Source organism: Cyprinus carpio, chromosome B19 (genome assembly GCF_018340385.1).
Source record: "Cyprinus carpio isolate SPL01 chromosome B19, ASM1834038v1, whole genome shotgun sequence".
In the NCBI taxonomy this organism is placed as follows: Eukaryota; Metazoa; Chordata; class Actinopteri; order Cypriniformes; family Cyprinidae; genus Cyprinus; species Cyprinus carpio.
This window is the reverse complement of record NC_056615.1, coordinates 26,547,700-26,569,802: the sequence shown is the minus strand read 5'-3', so window position 1 is coordinate 26,569,802 and position 22,103 is coordinate 26,547,700. Positions and strand designations below refer to the sequence as shown.

At 32.5% G+C, this 22,103-nt stretch overlaps 1 protein-coding gene across 1 annotated transcript in view; it reads right to left on the bottom strand.

The window, feature by feature from the left end:
• LOC109092806 (focal adhesion kinase 1-like) overlaps nt 1-22,103 on the bottom strand; it is a 54,192-nt gene that overhangs the window by 8,374 nt on the left and 23,715 nt on the right. The window contains 20 exon segments of the mRNA XM_042744819.1: nt 1,710-1,832; nt 1,923-2,033; nt 2,949-3,023; nt 3,171-3,282; nt 4,288-4,489; nt 5,378-5,467; nt 5,740-5,840; nt 5,925-6,040; nt 6,119-6,219; nt 6,492-6,576; nt 7,916-8,013; nt 9,241-9,264; nt 11,014-11,070; nt 11,587-11,604; nt 13,987-14,051; nt 14,863-14,893; nt 15,142-15,259; nt 16,932-17,039; nt 17,239-17,316; nt 17,981-18,107. Coding sequence (XP_042600753.1) covers nt 1,710-1,832; nt 1,923-2,033; nt 2,949-3,023; nt 3,171-3,282; nt 4,288-4,489; nt 5,378-5,467; nt 5,740-5,840; nt 5,925-6,040; nt 6,119-6,219; nt 6,492-6,576; nt 7,916-8,013; nt 9,241-9,264; nt 11,014-11,070; nt 11,587-11,604; nt 13,987-14,051; nt 14,863-14,893; nt 15,142-15,259; nt 16,932-17,039; nt 17,239-17,316; nt 17,981-18,107 — 1,840 coding nt within the window.

Below are 22,103 nucleotides of genomic sequence, written 5' to 3'. Positions count from 1 at the left end.
AAATATACAATAATAAAACAATATATGTAAAAAAAAAAACAAATGAAAATAATGAAAAAAATAAATAAATTACAAAAACTTGAACTAATATTACAATTAAAATGGTAAACATAAAAACTACTTAAAATGTTGATTAAAAAGTATAATATTTAATTGATACTAAAATAACACTGGTAAAAAGTGCCTTTATTACTGCACTACCAAAAATAGGAAATGGCACGATACATAAACCATTTATTCATTAAACTTCTAGTAAAAATAATTATATTTTGATGTGTACCGTTAATGTGATATGGAATTAATCATGAGATTCCAGTCAAATTGCTCCCCCAACTCCTATTTTAAATAAGGTCAGTTAGTATCCAGTAAATGCACTAGTCTTCATTCCAGATACTCAGATTCTTTCCTTTTGAGACAAGTATTTATTTTTTCTTAATCACAGAATGACAGGGACGGAGCAGATGCCAGTGTTCAGACGAGAGCTTTACGGCTCTCAGAACGGCACCAAACACACAGGTTTCCACCGATTCCCACAAACCTTCACTGCCAAACCAAACGATCGCTAATGACACGCGTCCTCAGCGGCCGCCCAACTTTCCACCGGACGGAGAGCGATATTACACCCAAACCTCTCCTCACAACTGTCCTCAAATCACTAGCGTGTCAGATCTGTAAGTGTCAATTAAATGCCTCTCTCTCTTTCTCTCTCTGCACACAGGAAACTCTTCTCATTCCCACTGAACTGAAAATGTGACGCCTAAAATATCATCTGGAAATAAACAGCTTGAGAAACACAGGGGCCTTAGGGGCTCGTGAGACGGAGATGTGACGGATGAAACAGTTTCATGGCCGTCTCTGGTGAAGGGAAGCAGGTTTCTGGTTACAGGTGCTCACAGATTTACAGCTTTGTTTTCAGGACTGAATTTGGGACATCTTCACTCTGTTCCATCTCTTCCTCCGAGTAACAACAACAACAGATGAAAACCACCAACAAGCCAAAGCCAAAGAAAGTGTAGGAAGCGAGAGCCATTTCATGAAAAAATATTTTTTTTAAAATAGTCATTTTTACATTTTAAAATGTATTTATTTTTATTATTATTAATAACTAGTATATGCTATAAGATTATTGTATTATTTATTATATTTATTATTATATATTTTATAAAATTATAAGTTATATTATTATTATATTATAAGTTATATTATTATAAATATTATTATTATTATTATTAATTATTATTATAATCTATATTATTAATGTTTTAATATCTGTATATCTGTTATATTTTCTTAATATTTAAAAATCTTTTTTTAAATATTATAATTAAACACAATTTGTATTTTTTTTATTTAATACTTTATTTCTTATTTTTACTCTAGAGACTTGCATGGCTTTTTAAGTAAATTAATCTGAATGGCTGTTTAAGGCTTGAAAATCACAGTTCACATATAATAATAATAATCATCATCATCATCATCATTTTTTTGTATATCTGTTATAGTTATTTTTAAATATTTGAATATTATATAAATATTTAATGTTTTTTTTTTTTTTTTTTTTTTTTTCTTTTTTTCAGACTTTTTAGATTAAATTGTTTGCTTGCTTCCAGTTTGAGTTTAAATTCAACAATTATTTGGACTCAGATTTGGTTGTGCAAGCTCTACTCAGTGTGGTGTAAGAGAGAGACAGAGAGAAGTTGCGTGAGTACCAGGAAGCTCTCTTCCTGCTCCAGCCATCTCTGGTCCTCCTCCATCTGCTGCTGCTGTTTGATGAGCGTCTCCTCCATCAGGTGTGCGGGCATCCCCTGACTCCGCCCCAGAGCGCCCCCATCCTGACACACACACACACACACACACCAGCATGAGTCAGAACCCTAACCCTAAGCGCTCCTTCACACAGAGCGTCCCGTCTCCTCCCTCACCTCCATGTTTGGAGACCACACAGGCACCTCCTGTCTGTGATGGTTCCATGCTTCATGCGGGTCGAGGACAGACGCCTGCGGCGGGAATCCTGCTGCAGGATATCCAGAACCTTCACAAATGACAAGACATTTCATTTACATTTATTCATTTAGAACATGCTTTTATCCAAAGTGCACCAGTAAAATCTGTAAGCAAGTAAATCATTAAATAAGTTGCATTTTTTAAAAAAATAAAAAAAATCATACTGTAGCGATCAGAATTATTTATATACTGTTCTTTCTAAATGTTTTTATATTTTCAGTTTGCATTTTAAATTAAATTTTTAGTAATTTTGTTATGCACTTTGTTATTTTTATTAGCTTTTATTTTTTATATTTCTATTTGTTTATTTTAGTTGTATTTCTTTATATTTTCCGCTAGTAATTTTAGTACTTTTAAACCTAAACATATTATATAAATTTTTAATATAATATTTTTAGTTGATTATCTTTTATTTTTATATTTTCTGTTTTCAGTTAAATTTTTAGTCATTTTATTATGCACTTGGGTAATTTTTGTTATGTGCTTTTGCCATTATTTTTTAATACATTTTTATTTTGTTTTAATTTCTTTTAATTTTAGTTTTTTTTTTTAAATAATTTTAATATTGCATACAACAAACTTATTTCAGTTAGTTTTTCATCTAATACTTGTATTTTATTTTAGCTTTTTTTCCATTTACAATTTATATGTATATTTAATAGATTTAGTTTTATTATTAAATATTAATATTAAATACTAAATACTAATAATAAATAAATCTGTACAAATGTGGAACGTTCACATTATACTGCATTAATATACATTATATATGCATATGCATATAAAGCTGATGGCTGAAATGTTGTTTCAATAATTAAATTATTATGCCTACAAATATGAGTTGTGCAGTTGTACTTTCTTTTTTAATACATAAACTTGCATTTCGGCATGCATTTATATTTTGATGTATTCTTTTCTGCTGATGTGTGTGTCAGTCATGTTACCTGGTAGTGATTGTGTTGAGGACTAGGGAAATAACCTTCACTGGATCGAGGACTCGGGTAACCAGGTCTGCTGGGCTGTGAGATCAAATCAGACTCAGTACTTAAACCAGTGGAGACATGCACTCGTGTCAGATCTGATCAGGGCCAGCTCTTTCTGTCTAACACAGAGAACTCGTCACATGAATGAGTAACTGAATGTGCAGAAGCAGATGGAGCTCTGACCTTCGGTGGAGCCTCGTCTGAATTCCCAGTGTCCCAGGACACAGTGACCTGTCTCCTCATCTCCATACGGAAACGCTCCTCCTGCTGGGCCTTCTCCTCGTCCAGGATAGTGCTGCAGAGACACACAGCAACAATCAGCAGAGACCTCCAGGGAGGATGCTTTTAAAGGGTTTGGAGTCAGAGTGATGTGCATTTGACAAGTGAATGTTTGACCCGTTTCAGATCACTTCCTGACACAGACAGGAAGATTTTTGGGGGCTAGTACGGAAAATGAAAGCAAACAACACACATTAATGAATGCTTCACCTGTGTATTTGAAAAGCAAGTCTGTTCCCCACAAAATAACTACATGAGCAGCATTCTCTGACAGCCTTCATTTATATTCAACTGCACACAGAATTAGTAAAAATTACATCGTAATGCCTATATTTACAATAATTTGTTAATAAATGCAGCCCTGCATATTGAAAAAAATAAATAAATAAATAAATAAATAAATTATATATATATATATATAATATATATATATATATATATATATATATATATATATATATATATATATATATAGTTTTCAACAAATATAGTTTTTTCAAATTATATAAATATATCAGCTTTAATGCACTTATCAAAAAAAGGTAAAAAAAAAAAGTTTTGTCTTAAAGACAAAAAGAAGTAATCAAAATATATCATTTAATTTACAAACTGCAAAAGAAGTGGTAAAAATGTGCAAATGCTTTATAAACTTGACATTAATTTATGAATAATTTTTTTTTCCACAAAATCAGTTTTAAGTGATAATTAAGTTTATGTGATTAAGTGATAATACAAGACATCTGCACTTATCATAAATGTTACAAATTGCATCATATTTTGAGAGAAAGTGTGACATGCTATAGCAAAAAAGACACTATTTTTGCAGCACAAAACTAGTAGAATTTGGCTCAGCAAGTCTGACGCAGGACAGTGAATGCTAAATGTTTTTGTTGTTGAAGTTTTGCTGGTGTACTTGAGCCCTCTAGAGTCAGAACCAGAGAACTACAACAAAAGCATCAGATTATCTGTTCGAACCTCACCCGCAGATGCTGTCATCTGAACTGAGTCAGAAACCACTGACCTGAGCTGCGTCTTGAGCTCGGTGAAGCGCGGGCGGCGGGGGTCTTGCTGGGGTCGTTTGGTCATCATTTTGTAGAGGGTCGGAGGGCAGTTCTGGGGCATCGCTAACCTCTCGCCGTTCTCTATCCGGCCGATCACGTCGTTATTCTTCACGCCCTGGAAGGGCTTGATGCCGAACATGAGGATTTCCCACATACACACACCTGAGAGGAGACAGACACGGATCAGAAATCTGCCTCAGTCATCACAAATAAACAAAAATAAAAAATACAACACAACAATTATTACAGAACACCATATTTTTAAAAAAATGGTAGGTCATATTCTATTTAAAATACTGTATATTTAGGTGCATATATATATATATATATATATATATATATATATATATATATATATACATACGATTCTGATTGGTTGAGCCACATTCGAAGCTGTTGTAAATTGCAAACATACACCTTTGTTTACGTTTGTCTGTCACTTTGTTGCAACCACAACTGCTTCTGAGGAACTACATTGTTTGGTGGAAGAATACTGTTTTTATTAATATCATTACACTTTATTTGCTCTGTTTTATTTTGTGAAACCTTACTATATGGAATAACTGTTTTATAAAAGCAATAAGCCCCGTGAAGCCGTAGTTTACAGTGAATTAATAACAGCTAACGGGGTTGTTAGTCACAACGCTTATTGCTTTAATATATATATTTATAGCACACTATTAAAAAACAACAAAAAAAAAAAACACAAATTTGCAATATTCTGGTCAACGCTGCTTAAGTCTGAGGAAGGTTGATTGACCAAATTAAGATTTTTTTTTTAATTTCATTCATTCATTCATTAACTCATTTATTTATTTTAGTGATGATGCAAGTTAAGTTCTGTGCAGGATTAATATATATATATATATATAAATCTAAATCTAAAAGATAGTATAGTAAAGTTAAATTGCATAGTAAAATTGATCAAATTAATACTTTTAATAATAATGTAAAAAACTAAAAATGCATTAATAACAGAAAGATGGTGTTCAGGGAAAATCAAACTGTTAGAATGCAGCACCATGAAATATTCATCTTCCAAGCACTCACCGAACATCCAGACGTCGCTGGCCGAGGTAAACCGACGGAAGTTTATGGATTCAGGAGCCATCCATTTGATCGGCAGTTTCCCTTTAGAAGCTGAAAAACACACACTACTGTTCACACACTATAAACACTCAAACATGTCTTCACTATCCACCAGAGGTCGCTGTGTCCTTGCTCTGCTAACATTTCTGAGAGTGAGTGTTTGCATTTATCAGAACTTTTTCCAGAGCCTCTAAAATGCACAGCAACTACTGGAAGTGCTTTAATGAAAACTTACATGACTCTTTGTGCACATACAGAAGTAAATCACGTTGCATCCTGTTTAAATGCTTGTAAACAGCAAGTAAAAGTGCAGTTTGACACACCTTTATAATAGGAGCTGTCCTCCATGTATCTGGAGAGACCGAAGTCACCAAGTTTCACACAGTCTGTGGAAGACACCAACACGTTCCTGGCAGCAATGTCCCTGCACAAAACACATTGACCTCAGTGCACTACGAGCAGGACACTGAGGAAAGTCTGCTCTGAGCGTGTGAAGATCTTCAGTCACCTGTGCACGAAGCGTTTGCTCTCCAGGTACGCCAGCGCTGCGCTCAGCTGATGCGCGAACAGAATCAGCGTGGACAGGTCCAGGTTGTACTTCCTTATTTGCAAGAACGATCTCAGCTAAAACGAAGATGATTCCAGATGATTTCATAGAGTCTAAAATCTGTGCCAGTTTAAAGAATGAAAACACAGTCTGACCTCTCCAAGCGTGCACAGCTCCATGATGATCCAGACGGGGTTTTCAGTGATGATTCCAATCAACTTCACAATGTGCGGATGGTCGAACTGCCGCATTGTCACTGTCAATCATAACATCACACACATTGCATCACATGCAAAACACTTTGGTTTAACGGGATTCTGACTTCTCTCAAAGCGTGCAAATGCGGTAGTTGTGACTTCCTCATATTCAACTTCAAATAAACCAAAAATAAATCTCGATTCCAAATGATTTCAATTAGACTACGATGCATCTTGTGTTCGGATGTAACAGTTATGTTAAAAAAAGAAAGCTGTCATCAGCTGAAGTGAAGCTGAAGGTCACTAGTGTTGAGTAACTGTTGATACTCACGAGCTTCCTGCAGGAACTTCTCGCGCACGCTGTCTGAGGTGCAGTTCTTACACGTCTTGATGGCCACTGATAACGAAGGATTCTCCTGTCAGGGAAAACACATGCATCAAAAACTACCAGCATGAATTCTGGAAGATTACAAATTTAAAGCACACTGTATTAAACCGTACGCCCACAAAGTCTGAGATTTTAGTTCGTTTTAACAGCTTCAGAACACAGTAAAGAGCACTAGGGAATAGGGAAAAAATTTAATTATTAATATAAAATTTATTATAAATGTTACTATATGTGACCTCACATGTCATAAGCGTCAATTTTTTTAAATTGAGATTTATACATCATCTGAAAGCTGAATAAACAAGCTTTCCATTGATGTATGGTTTATGATGGCACAATATTTGGCCGAGATATAATTATTTGAAAATCTGGAATCTGAGTGTGCAAAAAAATCTAAATATTGAGAAAAACAACCTTAAAGTTGTTCAGATGAAGTTCTTAACCATGCATATAACTAATTATAATACATTTCTGATATATTTACGGTAGGAAATTTACTAAATATCTTAATGGAACATGATCTTTACTTCATATCCTAACGATTTTTGGCATAAAAGAAAAATTTATAATTTCGACCCATATAATGTATTGTTGGCTATTGCTACACATATACCTGTGCTACTGATGACTGCTTTTGTGCTCCAGGGTCACATATTATAAATTTATTATAATATTTTGTATATCATAAATACAGTTTAAAACCTGCAACATTTATAAACATATTAGAATAATATACTGTACACATATAAATATGATTAAAAAAACATTTAATTGTTAACATTATTTAAAATGTAAAATGTACTTATTCGGATAAAAAAAAAAGATTTCTTGCCGATTAAGACCTCACTCAGTAGAAAGATGGTTTGGGTCAAATGTTGGACTGTATTTACTAGATATAATATAAATTATTTGATCCAAATGTATACATTTTTATATAATATTTAGTATATAAAAATGTTTATTCCATATAAAATGTATTCCTTAAATTTAACAAAAATATTTGATGATCAATAGAGAGCAAGTTTGGAACCAAATGATAGATTGTACGAACCATTAATCACATATTATATCAACTTTTCTGTTTTATAAAATTATATAAAAATCTGTTTGTAAAAAAAAAAAAAAAAAAAAAACGTGATCCTTGTTAATAACAGGGTTTTAAGGTTGAGCTTAATGAATGCAGTCAGGTCTATTCTACTGCTCATGTTATGTTCAGTTTATGCTAAATAATAGTTTTGTATCATTTTTAATAGTTCTCACTCTAAAGACATGAACTGATGTAGGAAGAGAATTGAAAGGGCCACCAGTCTGTTCAGGGCCAATGCAGTGTATGTTTGATTAATATTTCTGTGGACTGTGTTGTTTACCGGACTGATGTAAACCCCTTGGTGGACGTCACCAAACTGGCCCTCGCCGATACACCGTCCCAACTCGATTCTGTCCCGCTGGATCTCATAGTCCTGAGCTACAGATGAAAACACAAGAAATGTCACAAACCTGAAGCTCGACATCAGAGGAACCTGCAGACCACAAACTCTGATCGTCATGTGAGTTCAGAAGACGAGCGAGATCAACAATATTTACTGAATGCAGAGCTCAGCCATTTACCAAATTGTTTGAAAGACGCCAATTGCAAGATAAGAAACACTGAGGTCATGAACAAAAGACCTTAGTCAGGGTGGACGCCATAACTGTGAACGAATGAAGACGAGGCAGTGAGGGACAGAAGCACTGTCAGATGAGAAAAAATTGACTATGTATGAATATAAAAGAAACTTAAAACATTGAGACAACACATTCAAACTGCACATATATGCCAGGCTCATTTTCATTTGTCTTAATAAATATGAAGTCCACTCTAACTAATGTAATTTTAATCTCTAAAATAAGTCTTCAATAAAGTTCTCAATGTTCTGTAGAAATCCTGATATAGCAAAATAAAAAAGCAAAAAATACATAAATGCACAATTGATTTGAAAAATAAATATTTTTTAACATTTCTTTACTGTGAGTTTTGAATATCAAAGTAAAAAAAAAATCATAGTAAAAAAAAATGCTGAATATTACAGTAAAAAAAAAAAAAAATCATAGTGATTCCAAAATTTTAAACCAACAACATAAATAAATAAAATAAAATAAAAAATGCACCATTTATTAAAAGAAAGAACAAATAACAATTCATTTATAAATGCAAACAAACAAACAAAACACTATTTAAAAATATAAATTAGCAAAAAAACAAACAAACAAACAAAAAAACTATATAATCTATTGTTTGGCTACATATCAAGGACTTCTGCAGGTTTTTTTAGTTATACAAAGTATTTAATGTCAAAAACTTATAAATGGGATATTATTAATAATGACATGAGTATAAATTATATAAGATAAAGATGCTTAATAATAATATAAAGCCTTAAAGATGCTGTGTGGTGTGTTTTGGATGTTAAAATACCTTTTTTATATCCCAGCTTCTATATTTTAGATCGTAGCACTAACAATGGTAAATCATGGGGTTGATTCCCATGAAATGCACAAAATTATTTTTATGAAAACCTGCGTTAGTCTGTGATATGAGGAGGAACGGGCTTCTAACACAAGCACACAGCAAAACTGAGACAGAGAGAGAGAGAGAAACAGAAAAGAAAGAGAGAAAAACTGAAAGAAGCACACAAACAGAGGGATGCGTTACCTGCGTATAATCCAAAGCATTCGGCTGGTTGTTAAAGAGAAAAGTCAGAGAATGGGCTTTTAGATCAGAATGAAAGCTCAGGATGAGAGAGAGAGAAACAGAGGGATGAGATGTGGAGAGCTGCACACACTTATCAATCACAGACATGTCAAACACCACAGAGCTGGTATAAAACATGACTGGGTGTATTTAGCATATTATAAATATTGAGCAGAGGACAACATAAAAATTCCCTGGAAAATGAGCAATACGTTATAAAAACTATTTCAGTGAATCTGCCATTAATAAAATGACAAAAATGAAATCCTGTGAGCCTTTACTCACCTGTCATTTCAAAGCATAAAACACAAAAAATGTTCATGCTGCTCATTTACAAACAAGCGACTGATGAATGGTGTAAGAAAAATAAATGTAATTTAAGGGAAAACAAGCTTATTTTTTCTTACCCCACTGGCATACATTTAAGCACAAACATAACTTATTACATGTTGTTTTGCATCTCAATTAAATGTATATTTATTTAAGAATAGCAGTGAGGGAGCAAAAGAGCAATAAAAATAGTTCTCATGACTCATGTTCTATGTTTATAGTCCTCTGAAGCCAAACGTCTGCATTATGATCATAAAAAATGTTAACATTTTTGCCTTTAAAAGACTTTTAATACAGTGCGTGAGTCATACAAACTTCTTTTTTTTTTTGTTCTTTAGGAGCTCGATACTCAGCGGACAACAAAATGTTCTAAGAATATGTTTCCATTAGTTTATGAAAATGTTATTTCTGAATCTTCTCAGAAGGTTCAAAATGTCAGTTTTAAAAACGTTTTCAAAATCTTTTTTTCCTGGTTAAGTGAACATTCAATTTTATAATTTTGGAAACATTTTTAGAATGTTACTTTTGAAAGTTCTCTGAACATTCTGAAAGTAGTAACATTTAAAAAAATACATACTAAATTGTTTCAGTAAAAAGTTCCATGATGTAAACAATGTTTTTCTGCTAACTTTTTGGGCATGTCATTAACTGTAAACAAAACATTCTGTCTAAATTAATACAAGACTGTTCATAACTTTGAGAGACACTTGCCAGAATGTTAGCCAAAGATCTGAGAACGTTCTCTGGAATTGACTGGAAAAGAGCAGCATGAACATTCTGCTAAACATCTGCTTTTGTGTTGCACTGTAAAAAAATATGATGGTGAGTAAATGATGAAACTTTTCAATCAACTGTCTTGAAGACAGTCGTATAACACACAGACTGAGTCTGTGTGTGTTCAGAATCCTGTGATTGTTTATAAAGTCACACACTCGTGAATGTTAGTGTGCAGTCGCTGACTCACACACACTCACTAAATCAGGACACATCACAGACCTCCAGTGTGTTTATATAAAGCCAATTCAGATTCAACTCCAAACCCTAAAAGGAACCTAGCAATTTTACAGATGATTAATACTTTATGAATCCTTTTAACTGTTAAGGACGTCCCCGAAGCAAATATGTCAGACTGAGCTCAATCCAAACACACACACGCTTCATTTACAGAATTACGCCCAACTATGAAACAAATCAAACGTTTTAAAGTGCGACACAAACTGAGTTTCCAGAGAGAATATTCTGGAATGTCAGAGCTGGATACTTTAAATTTCATTTGCCGCCACATCAACAAACCAAACGAGCCAGACAGGGAAAAAAAAGGTCAGGATTTGGCTCAGAAACATCTGGATCCCGGAAGACAGCAGTTACACACACTTAAAAGGTGGCACGGGCGAGGGTACTTACTAGAGGGCATGGTGTAGGTGTCCTCCTCATCTATGATCTCTGCATAGTCATCTGTTTCTGCAGGGAGACAGAAGCAGCAGCGGTCAGTATCTCAACATTAACGCCCACTCGGTCACTACACCAACCCCAAACACACGTAACCTTCCACTACACAAACTAGAGCCGCTCAACCAGCCAAGAAACTCCTCCATGAAGCCTCTCGCACACTCAAACTCAAGTGCACTTCTCTCTTTTAAACTCTCTGAACTCTATCTGAGCGTCTGTCTGTCGACCGGCCAATCAGAGAGCAGCTCTGTGGTTGAGCTCGAGAAAGACAAGGGAAAGTAACTCTTTCGTCTTCATGCAAAACAGATTTCATCCAGAGTTTTTGTCACTTGCTTCTCTAAATAATTGCACTTATGATGAATGCAGGGAGCAAAAGAGACTTCAAGTGCACTTAAAGTGAAGCAGACTCACATTTACACACTACAACTAAACTAGAACCTATGCATGACTGACTAGATTCCAGCAACTTTCCAAACACACACAGAGTTAGTTAGAGGAGAGAAATGAAGATTGCAAGTCAAACATTACCATCTCCGCTTAGATCTTCTGCAGGTCCATGCCAAGAACAGAGAGGAGAGGAGCAGAGAGGAGAAAGGTTAATTCACCAGCAGACATGAAAACACACGTCGGTCATGAATCTGAAGCGGTTAACTGGTTTATTGGTCCTCTCTGGCTGTGTGAGCAGCTCCTGCAGTCCTGGCAGTCATTAGTGTGGGTTATATTGGGTTAGACGTGCTGCAGGAATGTGTGGGATGAGATTCAATTGGGACGTGGACACACATCTGCCTGGATTGTTCTGCCACGGGTCTTATTCAGTGCGGTTCGCATGGAAAAATCTCTGATCTTATTTGGGGGCAGGTTTTTATGTTTAATGCAATTAGAAAAAATAAAAACTGGGTAAATCTCACGAAAACTGTCAACAGCATTTCGTCACTAAATTAAAAGAGAAACACAAATACAAAACATGTTTTGCACAAAGAAAATAAAGGCTACTTTTATCAAATGTATCAAATTTACTGCACTTTGATTATTTCTCCTCATTATAATAAAAAACTAAAAAATTTATTATATTAATTTTAAAACAAAATTCTATAACATCATATATATATATATACTAGTGTTGTCAAAGGATTTATCGCGAATTAATCGCATCCAAAATAAAAGTTTTTGTTTATGTAATATATATGTGTGTACTGTGTATATTTATTATGTATATATAAATACACACACATACTGTATATATTTGGAAAATATTTACATGCATTTACATGTATATATTTATATTAATATAATTTATATGTAAATATATTTAATATTCAAATATAGCATTTTTTATATATATACATGCATGTATGTGTGTGTATTTATATATACATAATAAATATACACAGTACGCACACATATACTATGTAAACTAAAACTTTTATTTTGGATGCGATTAATATATACACAGTCAATTTATTACACTAATGGAATCAATGCATTTAATTGTCATGAATCAAAGATTCAAAAAGCAAAATAAGCAAAGAAAATCTTAAAATAATTTTTGTTGATGCATATATATATATATATATTATATATATATATATATATATATATGTGCGTGTGTGTATGTATATATATATATATAGTATATATATGTGCGTGTGTGTATGTATATATATATATATATATATATATATATATATATAAATCAATCAGTCAGTCAGTCTGTCTGTCTGTCATATATATATATATATACACACACACACACACACATTGCAGCAATGCAGGGAATGTGTTTATATTGCCATAGATGATTTCAAAAAGCAAATTAAGCAAAACATATTATTTAAAATTATAAAAAGGAATCTGATTTGACTGATCAGGGAGGCAGAAACTACCAGCATCCAAAATCACATCCACACTTCTAGCTATAAACAGATCTGAGAGTGAATCACAGCACTTATGATACACCTGTGAATCTATGGGAAACAGATAATACTACAGAACATGTGGAGAGCAGGTGAGGGTTAGTGTTAAACACACACACACACACACAGGAACAGCATGTACCCTTAGGAGGAGAATCATGGGAACAGAGGACAAACGGAAGGAGAAAGCGCCGAGCTTTAGCAGCTTTGGTGGGCGTCTGAACCACCGAGTCTTCAGTGAAGAACGACAGATGCAGAGAGAAAGAGAGTGAAGCAAAGCAAGAGAACATGGCAGGAGGAATGGAGACGCAATAAACAAATTTATCATCCAGATCCGTGACAAAACATTTCAGCCTGACAAACCGCATACGATCTGTGACGCTCAGACTTTCACTATCAGCTTCCTTCTCACCAAAAAGCATGAGAATAACTTAATTTAATGTCTTCAAAAAGTGGTTTTAGATTTAGATTATGCTGAAAATCTCCAGCGTAAACAGCTTATAAACAGCAGACACGTTCATGAGCATGAAACATCTGAAACACAACTGATGAGGAGCTTTAAATGTGTGCAGATGTTGCAGAAACCAGCCCAACATCTTGAAGACATCAACTATCAGAGAACTGCTGAAGAAGATGATGTGAAACTGCATTTGATTGCAATATTTCAGAGTAAAACAAACATTCAGATTCTTTTTTTAATCCATAAGGAATATGATATGTCAAGCTCCGATATTACTAGCAGTGTTTGGCATCTGTAAAGCATCACTGTTACTGTTGGTCATACTCAGAGTTAGTGAACTGAACAAAGCTCTAACACGAAGTATTAAACTTTAAATGTAATAGTATTTATGCAGCCTGTTTATGCTGTAAATTAAACTGGTGAAATCCGCCAGACCTACACTGAACACAAATGCCTTTGGGAATTAAGCATCGTCATATTTTGATATGAACTGCTTTACAGATCTGATAGATAATCAATAAAGCTGATAAATCAGAGCTGATGTCAAAGGCTTACCTGAAACAGAGATGGCACGAACTCCTGGCCGGATCCCCTCCAGCCGCTTCTCATTGTTGGCCAGTCTGTGGAGAAATGACTTCATTAACAAACTAAATGGTGATTTACAGTTGTTTTCATGCACACATGAAAACATCTATTTATCCAATCGCTCACGTGAACATGAGAACTTCTGGATGTGTGTTTATTTGGCACCTGGTGCAAATATGCATGCTAACATAATAATCAAAATGATATTAAAATGATTTGTATGTACTATATGCAACATGTGGAATCAAAACTCTTCAGTTAGCCCTCAATATTTTATAATATAAAATAATACAAAATTAATAAAATGTTGAAATAATAACAAATATAATTATATAAATATTATGCAATATTATATATTATGTCACATATTATATTCTAAAATGTTGAAATGTTTCTGATTACTAATTAAAAAAATAAAACATTGTTTTTATCTCTAATATTATTTATTAATATGTTATATAATAATATACTTTTTTTTCTCTCCACACTTTGACTTACTCTAATGGTGCTCTTTAGGAAACTTCATGGGCACCAAATAAAAATAAAAATAAAAATGGTTTCAAAATATTGAAATGTTATTTAAAAAAAATAAAAAATTATATATATATATATATATATATATATATATATATATATATATATATATATATATATATAAATAACTATATAAAATACAGCCATCATCAACAAAATGATACAAATATACAGTGAATGTTTGATATATCCTCCAGCTCTAGCCTCTAGTCTTGACCAGTTTTGGTGGTGTTTAAGTATTAATTAATCTGGTGCCTGACATCAGTTTATTAAACAGCTCATGAACGGCAGGGAAGTGAATTTATGGCTTACTTTGGAATGGATGGAAGAGCTCTTTCCCCCTCTGTAGGACAGAAAAACACACAGCATCAGCTGATGAATCAAACAGAAGAACATGACTCACCCAGAAACCAAGAACTGCATCTCATACTTTACTACGAGTGGACTTGTTTTCAGTATATGTCTTTCTATTTGTGTCTTGCTGAGACAAACAGCTGTGCTGCTTCACACTGGGATTTTCCACTCAGTGCGTCTCCTTCATGCCTCTAGAGTACAAACATCCCACAGTGCAGCAGCGTGAGGAAGACGTACCTTTCTGTGCTCTGACGATGAAGGACTGGCTGACGGCGTTGAGCAGGCGACAGTATCCGTCGATGAGGTCAGCCATGTTCTCAGCAATGGCGAAGGACGGCGTGCTGATCGTGAGAGGCTACAAGAAAGAAACCAGACTCACAATGAGCCATTATCAGCAACAGCAGCCTCAGCATGACGTCAGGATACAATACACACACACACACACACATCTGAAGACACGCCCACAACAGTGCTTCCCTTTACTCCAGCTGTGATTATGCTGTCTAGATTGAATGTGATGAGATCAAAACACACAATTAAAGTCATTATAGTCTAGTCTGATTCCCAAACAGCTGGATCTTTAATGAATCGGTCAAAAAGACTTACGATCTCACAAGTTAAAGGGGTCATATGATGCTGCTAAAAAGAACATTATTTTGTGTATTTGGTGTAATGAAATGTGTTTATGCGGTTTAAGGTTAAAAATCACATTATTTTCCACATACTGTACATTATTGTTTCTCCTCTATGCCCAGCCTTCTCACAAGGATCATCTCTCTAAAAAAGTGAGGTGTGCTGTGATTGGCCAGCTATCCAGCGCATTGTGATTGGCCGAATGCCTCAAGCGTGTGACGGAAATGTCACGCCTCTTAACATATTGTGAAGCTTGTAACACTCCAAAGAGAAAGGAACAATTGAAATCGCATCATATGACCCCTTTACAAGTTTAAATCAGTTTTACTATTATTGATGTACTATTTTAATATTCATCAGTATTTAGAACTAGCTTTCTAGTTCTATTATTTTTTGTTTTCTTTGTAATTTTAGTTAAATAATAATACAATATTTAATATAAAAATGAACACTATTTCTATTTAGCTTTATTTTTTATTTCAGTCTTAGTTTTAGTCATTTTAATACTTCAGTTGTATTGCAGGTAGTTGCCATGGCAAGATTGCAAATAATTTTTTTATTATTTATTTTATTAATTTATTAATTTATTTTAATAATTTATTTATTAATATTAAGTTTATATATTTATATATATATACACACACACTTTTTTTCTCTTTTCAGTTTTCATTGTAATTTTAGTTTAGATTTAAGTAATTTTATGTACTTTGTCATTTTAGCTTTTTTTTTTTAATACTTCTATTTAGCTTTAATATATTTTCATTTCTGTTTTAGTTTTAGTAATTTAGGTACTTAACTTTTATTCCAAGTTAGCAAGAAATCATTTACATTTATTTAATGTTTTTATTTTCTTATTTTTTAGTTTTTTTTCTGTTTTCATTTTAATTTTAGTTTAATGCTAGCATTTGTTTTATTTGATTTATCATTTTAAATATTTTTTATGTTTCTGTTTTGCTTTATTTTTATTTTATTTTTTCAGTTTGTTACCAAGACAACAATTATAGTTATAAAAACTGTCTAATCTAATATTTCTATATTTTTTTATTCTAGCTATATTTCAATTACCAAAAACGTTTAGTTTTTCAGTTTTAATAGTTTTAGGTAACAATAACACCACTGATTTAAATCTGTCTAAAGCTGGGTGCCTTAAAGACAGACAATAAGAAAGAAGGAAAAGAAAGACTGACAAAGCGCAGACAAAGACGCCAAGACCCAAAATAACAGCGAAGCACAGGGCTGAGCTGGATTTACACCCTCCTGAGTCACACATCTCAAACTAAACACTACATCCTACAATCAGAACATCAGCTGCATTTCATTTACTTCTGAGCTGAAACTCCCAGTCAAAAGCAGATTTGGTTGGAGAAGTGACTTTAAACTGTAGTGTTGTTTACCTCAGCGGCTCCTGCCACGTCCAGCTGTAAGACGCCCTTCCTCTCCTTCTCCTCCACGCAGGAGTAATGGATGCTCTGCACCTGCGTGAAGTTGGCCAGATGTGTCGGCTGAAAGAAACCAGACACGCATTACTCGTCCATCACATGACAGAGATGAGCTTTTAAATTGAGAAATTCTGAAGATTTTGGACCAATGAGAGTTCACTGTGGGCGGAGCTACTCATAAATAGAACGAAGCAACTGAACAAAACAACTAGGGTTAAAGTAAAATAGATGCTTGTTGCTATGGTGATGTCAGATGCGTTACCGTGGAGCCCTTGTCTGTCAGGTAACTGATTCCCTCCTCTGGACCGATAGCGAGATCCACTGATATGACCCAACTCGACTGAGACAGACAGAGAGATGAGCGGAATTCAGATTTAATCAGAAGAAAATAAATCATTAAAAGTTAGCAGGGGCTAAAAAATAAACTAATTTTATAAAGGCTCCTAATTTTAATCTAGGAATATTCTTCTCATTATAGCACCAAAATGAAAATATGCCAAATAAACCATGATGTAATATATAATGTATTATATATTATAGTATGCATTAAAGCCTGGGGTCTGTAATGTAATAAGAAGTCTCTTCTGCTCATCGAGGCTGTATTTATTTGATCAAAAATACAGTAAAATTGTGAAATATTATTATAATTTTAAATAGCTGTTTTCTATGTGAATATATTGTAAAACATAATTTATTTCTGTGATGCGCAGCTGTATTTTCAGCATCATTACTCCAGTCTTCAGTGTCACATGATCTTCAGAAATCAGTATAATATGCTAATTTGCTGCTCAAGAAACATTTCTGATTGATGAATAAAAGTATTAATTTCTTTCAAAAAGAAATCTCACTGACCCCAAACTTGTGAACAGCAGCATATAGTATGTAGTATAATGAAAAATACAGTTTAAAGATTGGTAAGAGATATTTTGTTTTGGTCTGAGTGTCAGCTAATGTAATTCCTCGTTGAGCAGCAGGGGGCAGTAAAGTCCAGGGCCCTGACGTACCCCCAGAGCACAGCGAAAGCACTCTTGGTCGAATCTGGAGACGGGCGCCAGGATCTCAAAGAACTTCTGTATGCTCTGCTCGTCGTTCAGGTTTGCGAACTGCTTAAAGGTTTGCTGGATCTTTTTTCTGTTTGTTCTGTTGTGTATGTTTGATAGGAGTGCAGCGTTACACTTCACACACTGATTACAAACAGTTAAATCCCATATCAGCAATACTAGATTAAAAACACTAACATCATGTTGAATTACAGATCTTGTGCAACTGGGTGCTATAAAGATCTGCATAAAAATGTATTTAAAAACCTCTTAAACCAGTATTTTAAATCTTTTTTTTTTTTTTTTTTTTTTTGTACTGCACTTTTTACAATACACATCTGGGTTGTTATAGCTAATTAAAATTAAAAGCTTTAAAAAAATCATTACTTGAAATTAAAATAAATATTAACTAAAAAATAAAATAAAATATACAAAAACTTAAAACTATTTTGTCAGCCAGTTGCTAAGGAAGGATTTCTGAATTTATTAAGTTTAGCAATGTCCTAAAATAACAAAAACTATAACCGGAATATATATATATATTTATGACATATGGGGGTTATTGTAGTTAAATAAAACTAAAACCATTAAAAATATTTTCATTACTTGAAATAAAATACATTAACTGAAGCAAAATAAAATATACAGAAACTTAAACTTATTTTATGTCAGCCAGTTGCCAGAGAAATATTTCTCACTTTTATTAAATAATGTACTAAAATAACAAAAAAATTAATAAAAACTATATAGACGTATTTAAAAATATAGAAAAAAAAACTATAATTAAAACTCAAAGATAAAATTACAGATAACAGAAAATCAATGATGTTAACATTTATAATTTATTATAAATTTTTATTAGTTATTAGAGAATCATTAATTATGAATAAACTAGATTATAACATGTTTTGATAAATCAGTTATGCAACAGAGTTCAAGCTTTAGCAGTTTGTGAAAATTAGTACAAGCAAAAATAATAGTGATGCTTTTCTTAGCAAATACAAAACATTATGATGAAGTATGATCACATCTATATAGCATAACTTAATAATCCAGAATCTGCCGGTAATCAGTGCTGACAGGTTCATTACAGCTGCCAAATTCAGCTGCCAATCAAATAAGACGCGCTAGATTGATCAATCTCTTTCAGCTTTCTCTCTCTCTCCTCAAAATACACAAACCTGCACACTGCTGATGGATGTGACGAGCTCGAGGCATTCTGGGAAAGCTAACAGCATTCCAGACACAGATACACACAGATCATATCAAACATGTGAGCGGTCACTTCAGACGGCCGCCCATCCTTCCTGACAGGAAGTGCAGCCCGTGTGTTAGCTTAAGTGGGTGTCCGTTCCTTGGGAGGAGCTTGGCGGTCGTTTCAAGGGGCAAAACACATGCTTGATTAGTCTGTAGACTCTTCTTCTCTTTTTTTATGACATACCACTTCAAATCTTTACTTTTCAGAACAGGGAGCTGCTGATAGCAATGGGTAAAATGTTCTCTTTTTATATGTAACAGAAATGAGTCAGCACTCCACAATCCTCCAGAACACTGATGAAAAATCTAGTTCATAAACCTAGTAATACTATTAACACTAAATATGTTAATAAGACAAAAATGCATTTACTTTTTTATATACAGTTTCCTTTTTAATTTCACATTTTTTTGTAGCTTTGCTATTTGCTTTTGTAATTTTTATTCATTTTGCAAATGATTTACAAGTATTTATTCATATTTATTAATTATATTTAAAAAAAAAATATTTTCATTGTAATGTTGATTAAATTGTTTGTAGTTTTCTTATGTGCTTTTGTTATTTTTGTTAGCCTGTTTATTTTATTACTTAAATTAATTTGTATTTTTCTGTATAGTTTATTTTATTTTATTTTAACAATTGAAATATGTTTAAATATATAAAAATATTGTAATTGTTAAAAAAAGAAAAATAATTTGAAATAAATATGAACAAAAACATAAATAAAAATATAAATATAAATATAATAACATCATCTAAATATAAATAAAAAATATATAATATACAAATAATATATAATAAAAATATAAACAATTAAAACAAACAACAACAAAATAAATTATTAAATATATAAACTATGGCATACCCAACTACTTCTGTCTCTTTACGGCATAACACTTAAAATATTGTCCAAATAAGTCTGAATATTAATCTATTCTGGTTTCTCTTTATTGATTTTAATGGAATAGTTCTGCCATCATTTATGTGCCATAATGCCATTTATAAATCAGCATATTAGAATGATTTCTGAAGACTGGAGCAATGATGCTGAAAATTCAGCTTTACGTAAATGAATTGAATTATATTTTAAATTATATTTTAATATTTATTAGTTTTTTTAAATTTTATTTTTATTTGTAATTTTTTTTTTTTTTACTGTATTTTTTTTATGAATTAATGTTTTATTGTTTATTCAGATGGTAATTATTACACTTTCAGTGCATGGAAAACAGCAGCTCATCACAATGTTTCCTTTTATGCGCCCGCAAAAAGAATCATGCAAGTTTTGAATGACATATAGTTGAATAACTGATGGCAGGATTTATATGTTTTGGGAGAACAATCCCTTTAATAAGCCCCCTGTGCTTTGAAAACAAACAGTGTTGTTATTAAAATGATGACTCAGGGCTGGATTTGATTCATGCGGTCAGTGACAGATGACTGCGCTGTTAATTGAACCCCGTTTCTAACTCGATCAAATGAGCTCTGCTCACACACTGATGCAGGAAGGAAGGAAGGAAAACTCTCCAAAATGACATTTTCTAGGAAGCACATAGATTAAATGTTATAATAGGTCTAAATGAATAGCTCTCAAGCAACATAACACACAAGCTCCCGGCCGATGGGAACAGAGTGAGGCGGTGGAGGTTGGGGTGATTTAACACCTCTGTCCCGCCCACGTGCGCACATCTTTGAGGATGACCCTCAGGGTCAAAGGACAACCCCACTATTTTACTGAGCATCTGTCTGCAGGGTGTGTGGGATTGTCTCAGTCGGGGAACACTTCTTACAGCAGCTGCACACACACTCACACCATCCAGCTTACAATGCCCTTTCCCATCATCTCTCAAACACCAGTAACAGAGTCACCATCAGGGTTACTATAGTTAACGAAAACTAAAACCATAAAAAAATTTAATAAAAAAAAAATTATTAAAAAAAAAAAAAAAAATATATATATATATATATATATTAAAACATGTTTTTCAGCTAGTTTGTCAGGATAACATTTGTAATTTTTTTGTTTAAGTTGACTTACTAAAATAACTACAATTAACTTATCTATATATATATATATATATATATTATAGCTATATATATATATATATATATATAATAAAATAAAATAAAAACTATACAGAAAAATACAAATGAATTTAAGTAATAAACAGAATATAAACATTAAAAATAAACAAACAAACAAAAATTAACAAAAGCACAAAAGAAAATTACAAACAATTTAATTAAAATTAAAATGGAAATAGAAAAATGTTTAAATAATTAATAAATATGAAAAAATATTTATATATCATTAAAAAAGTAAAATTAAAAAGGAAACAAATTTAAAAAGCTACATATTAAATACTTAAAGAAACTAACAATAATGACAAAAGCACATCAACTAAATTACAAAAAAAAGAGAAATGAAAACAGAAAATAAATACTTGATAAACAAGAAAAAACTAATTATATTGACAAAAACACCATAACACAATTACAACAAAAATGAACTAAAATTAAAATGAAAATAGAAAAGAGAAAAGAAAAAATAAAAACAAAAAATGAATAAATGCTTATAAATGAGGTAAATACTTATAAATGATTAAAATAACTAATAAAAAATCACAAAAAGCAGACAAAAACATTAAAAGTAAAAAGGAAACAGAACATTTAAAAATTACAATAAACTATATATGTACTAATAAAACAATAAAAAATGTAAGTAAAAATTAATAAAAATATCCAAAACAAAAATTCAAAATAAAAATATAATCTATAATGGTATCTCAAAAATACTAAAATAACACTTAAAGCTGCCATTACGACCAAGTT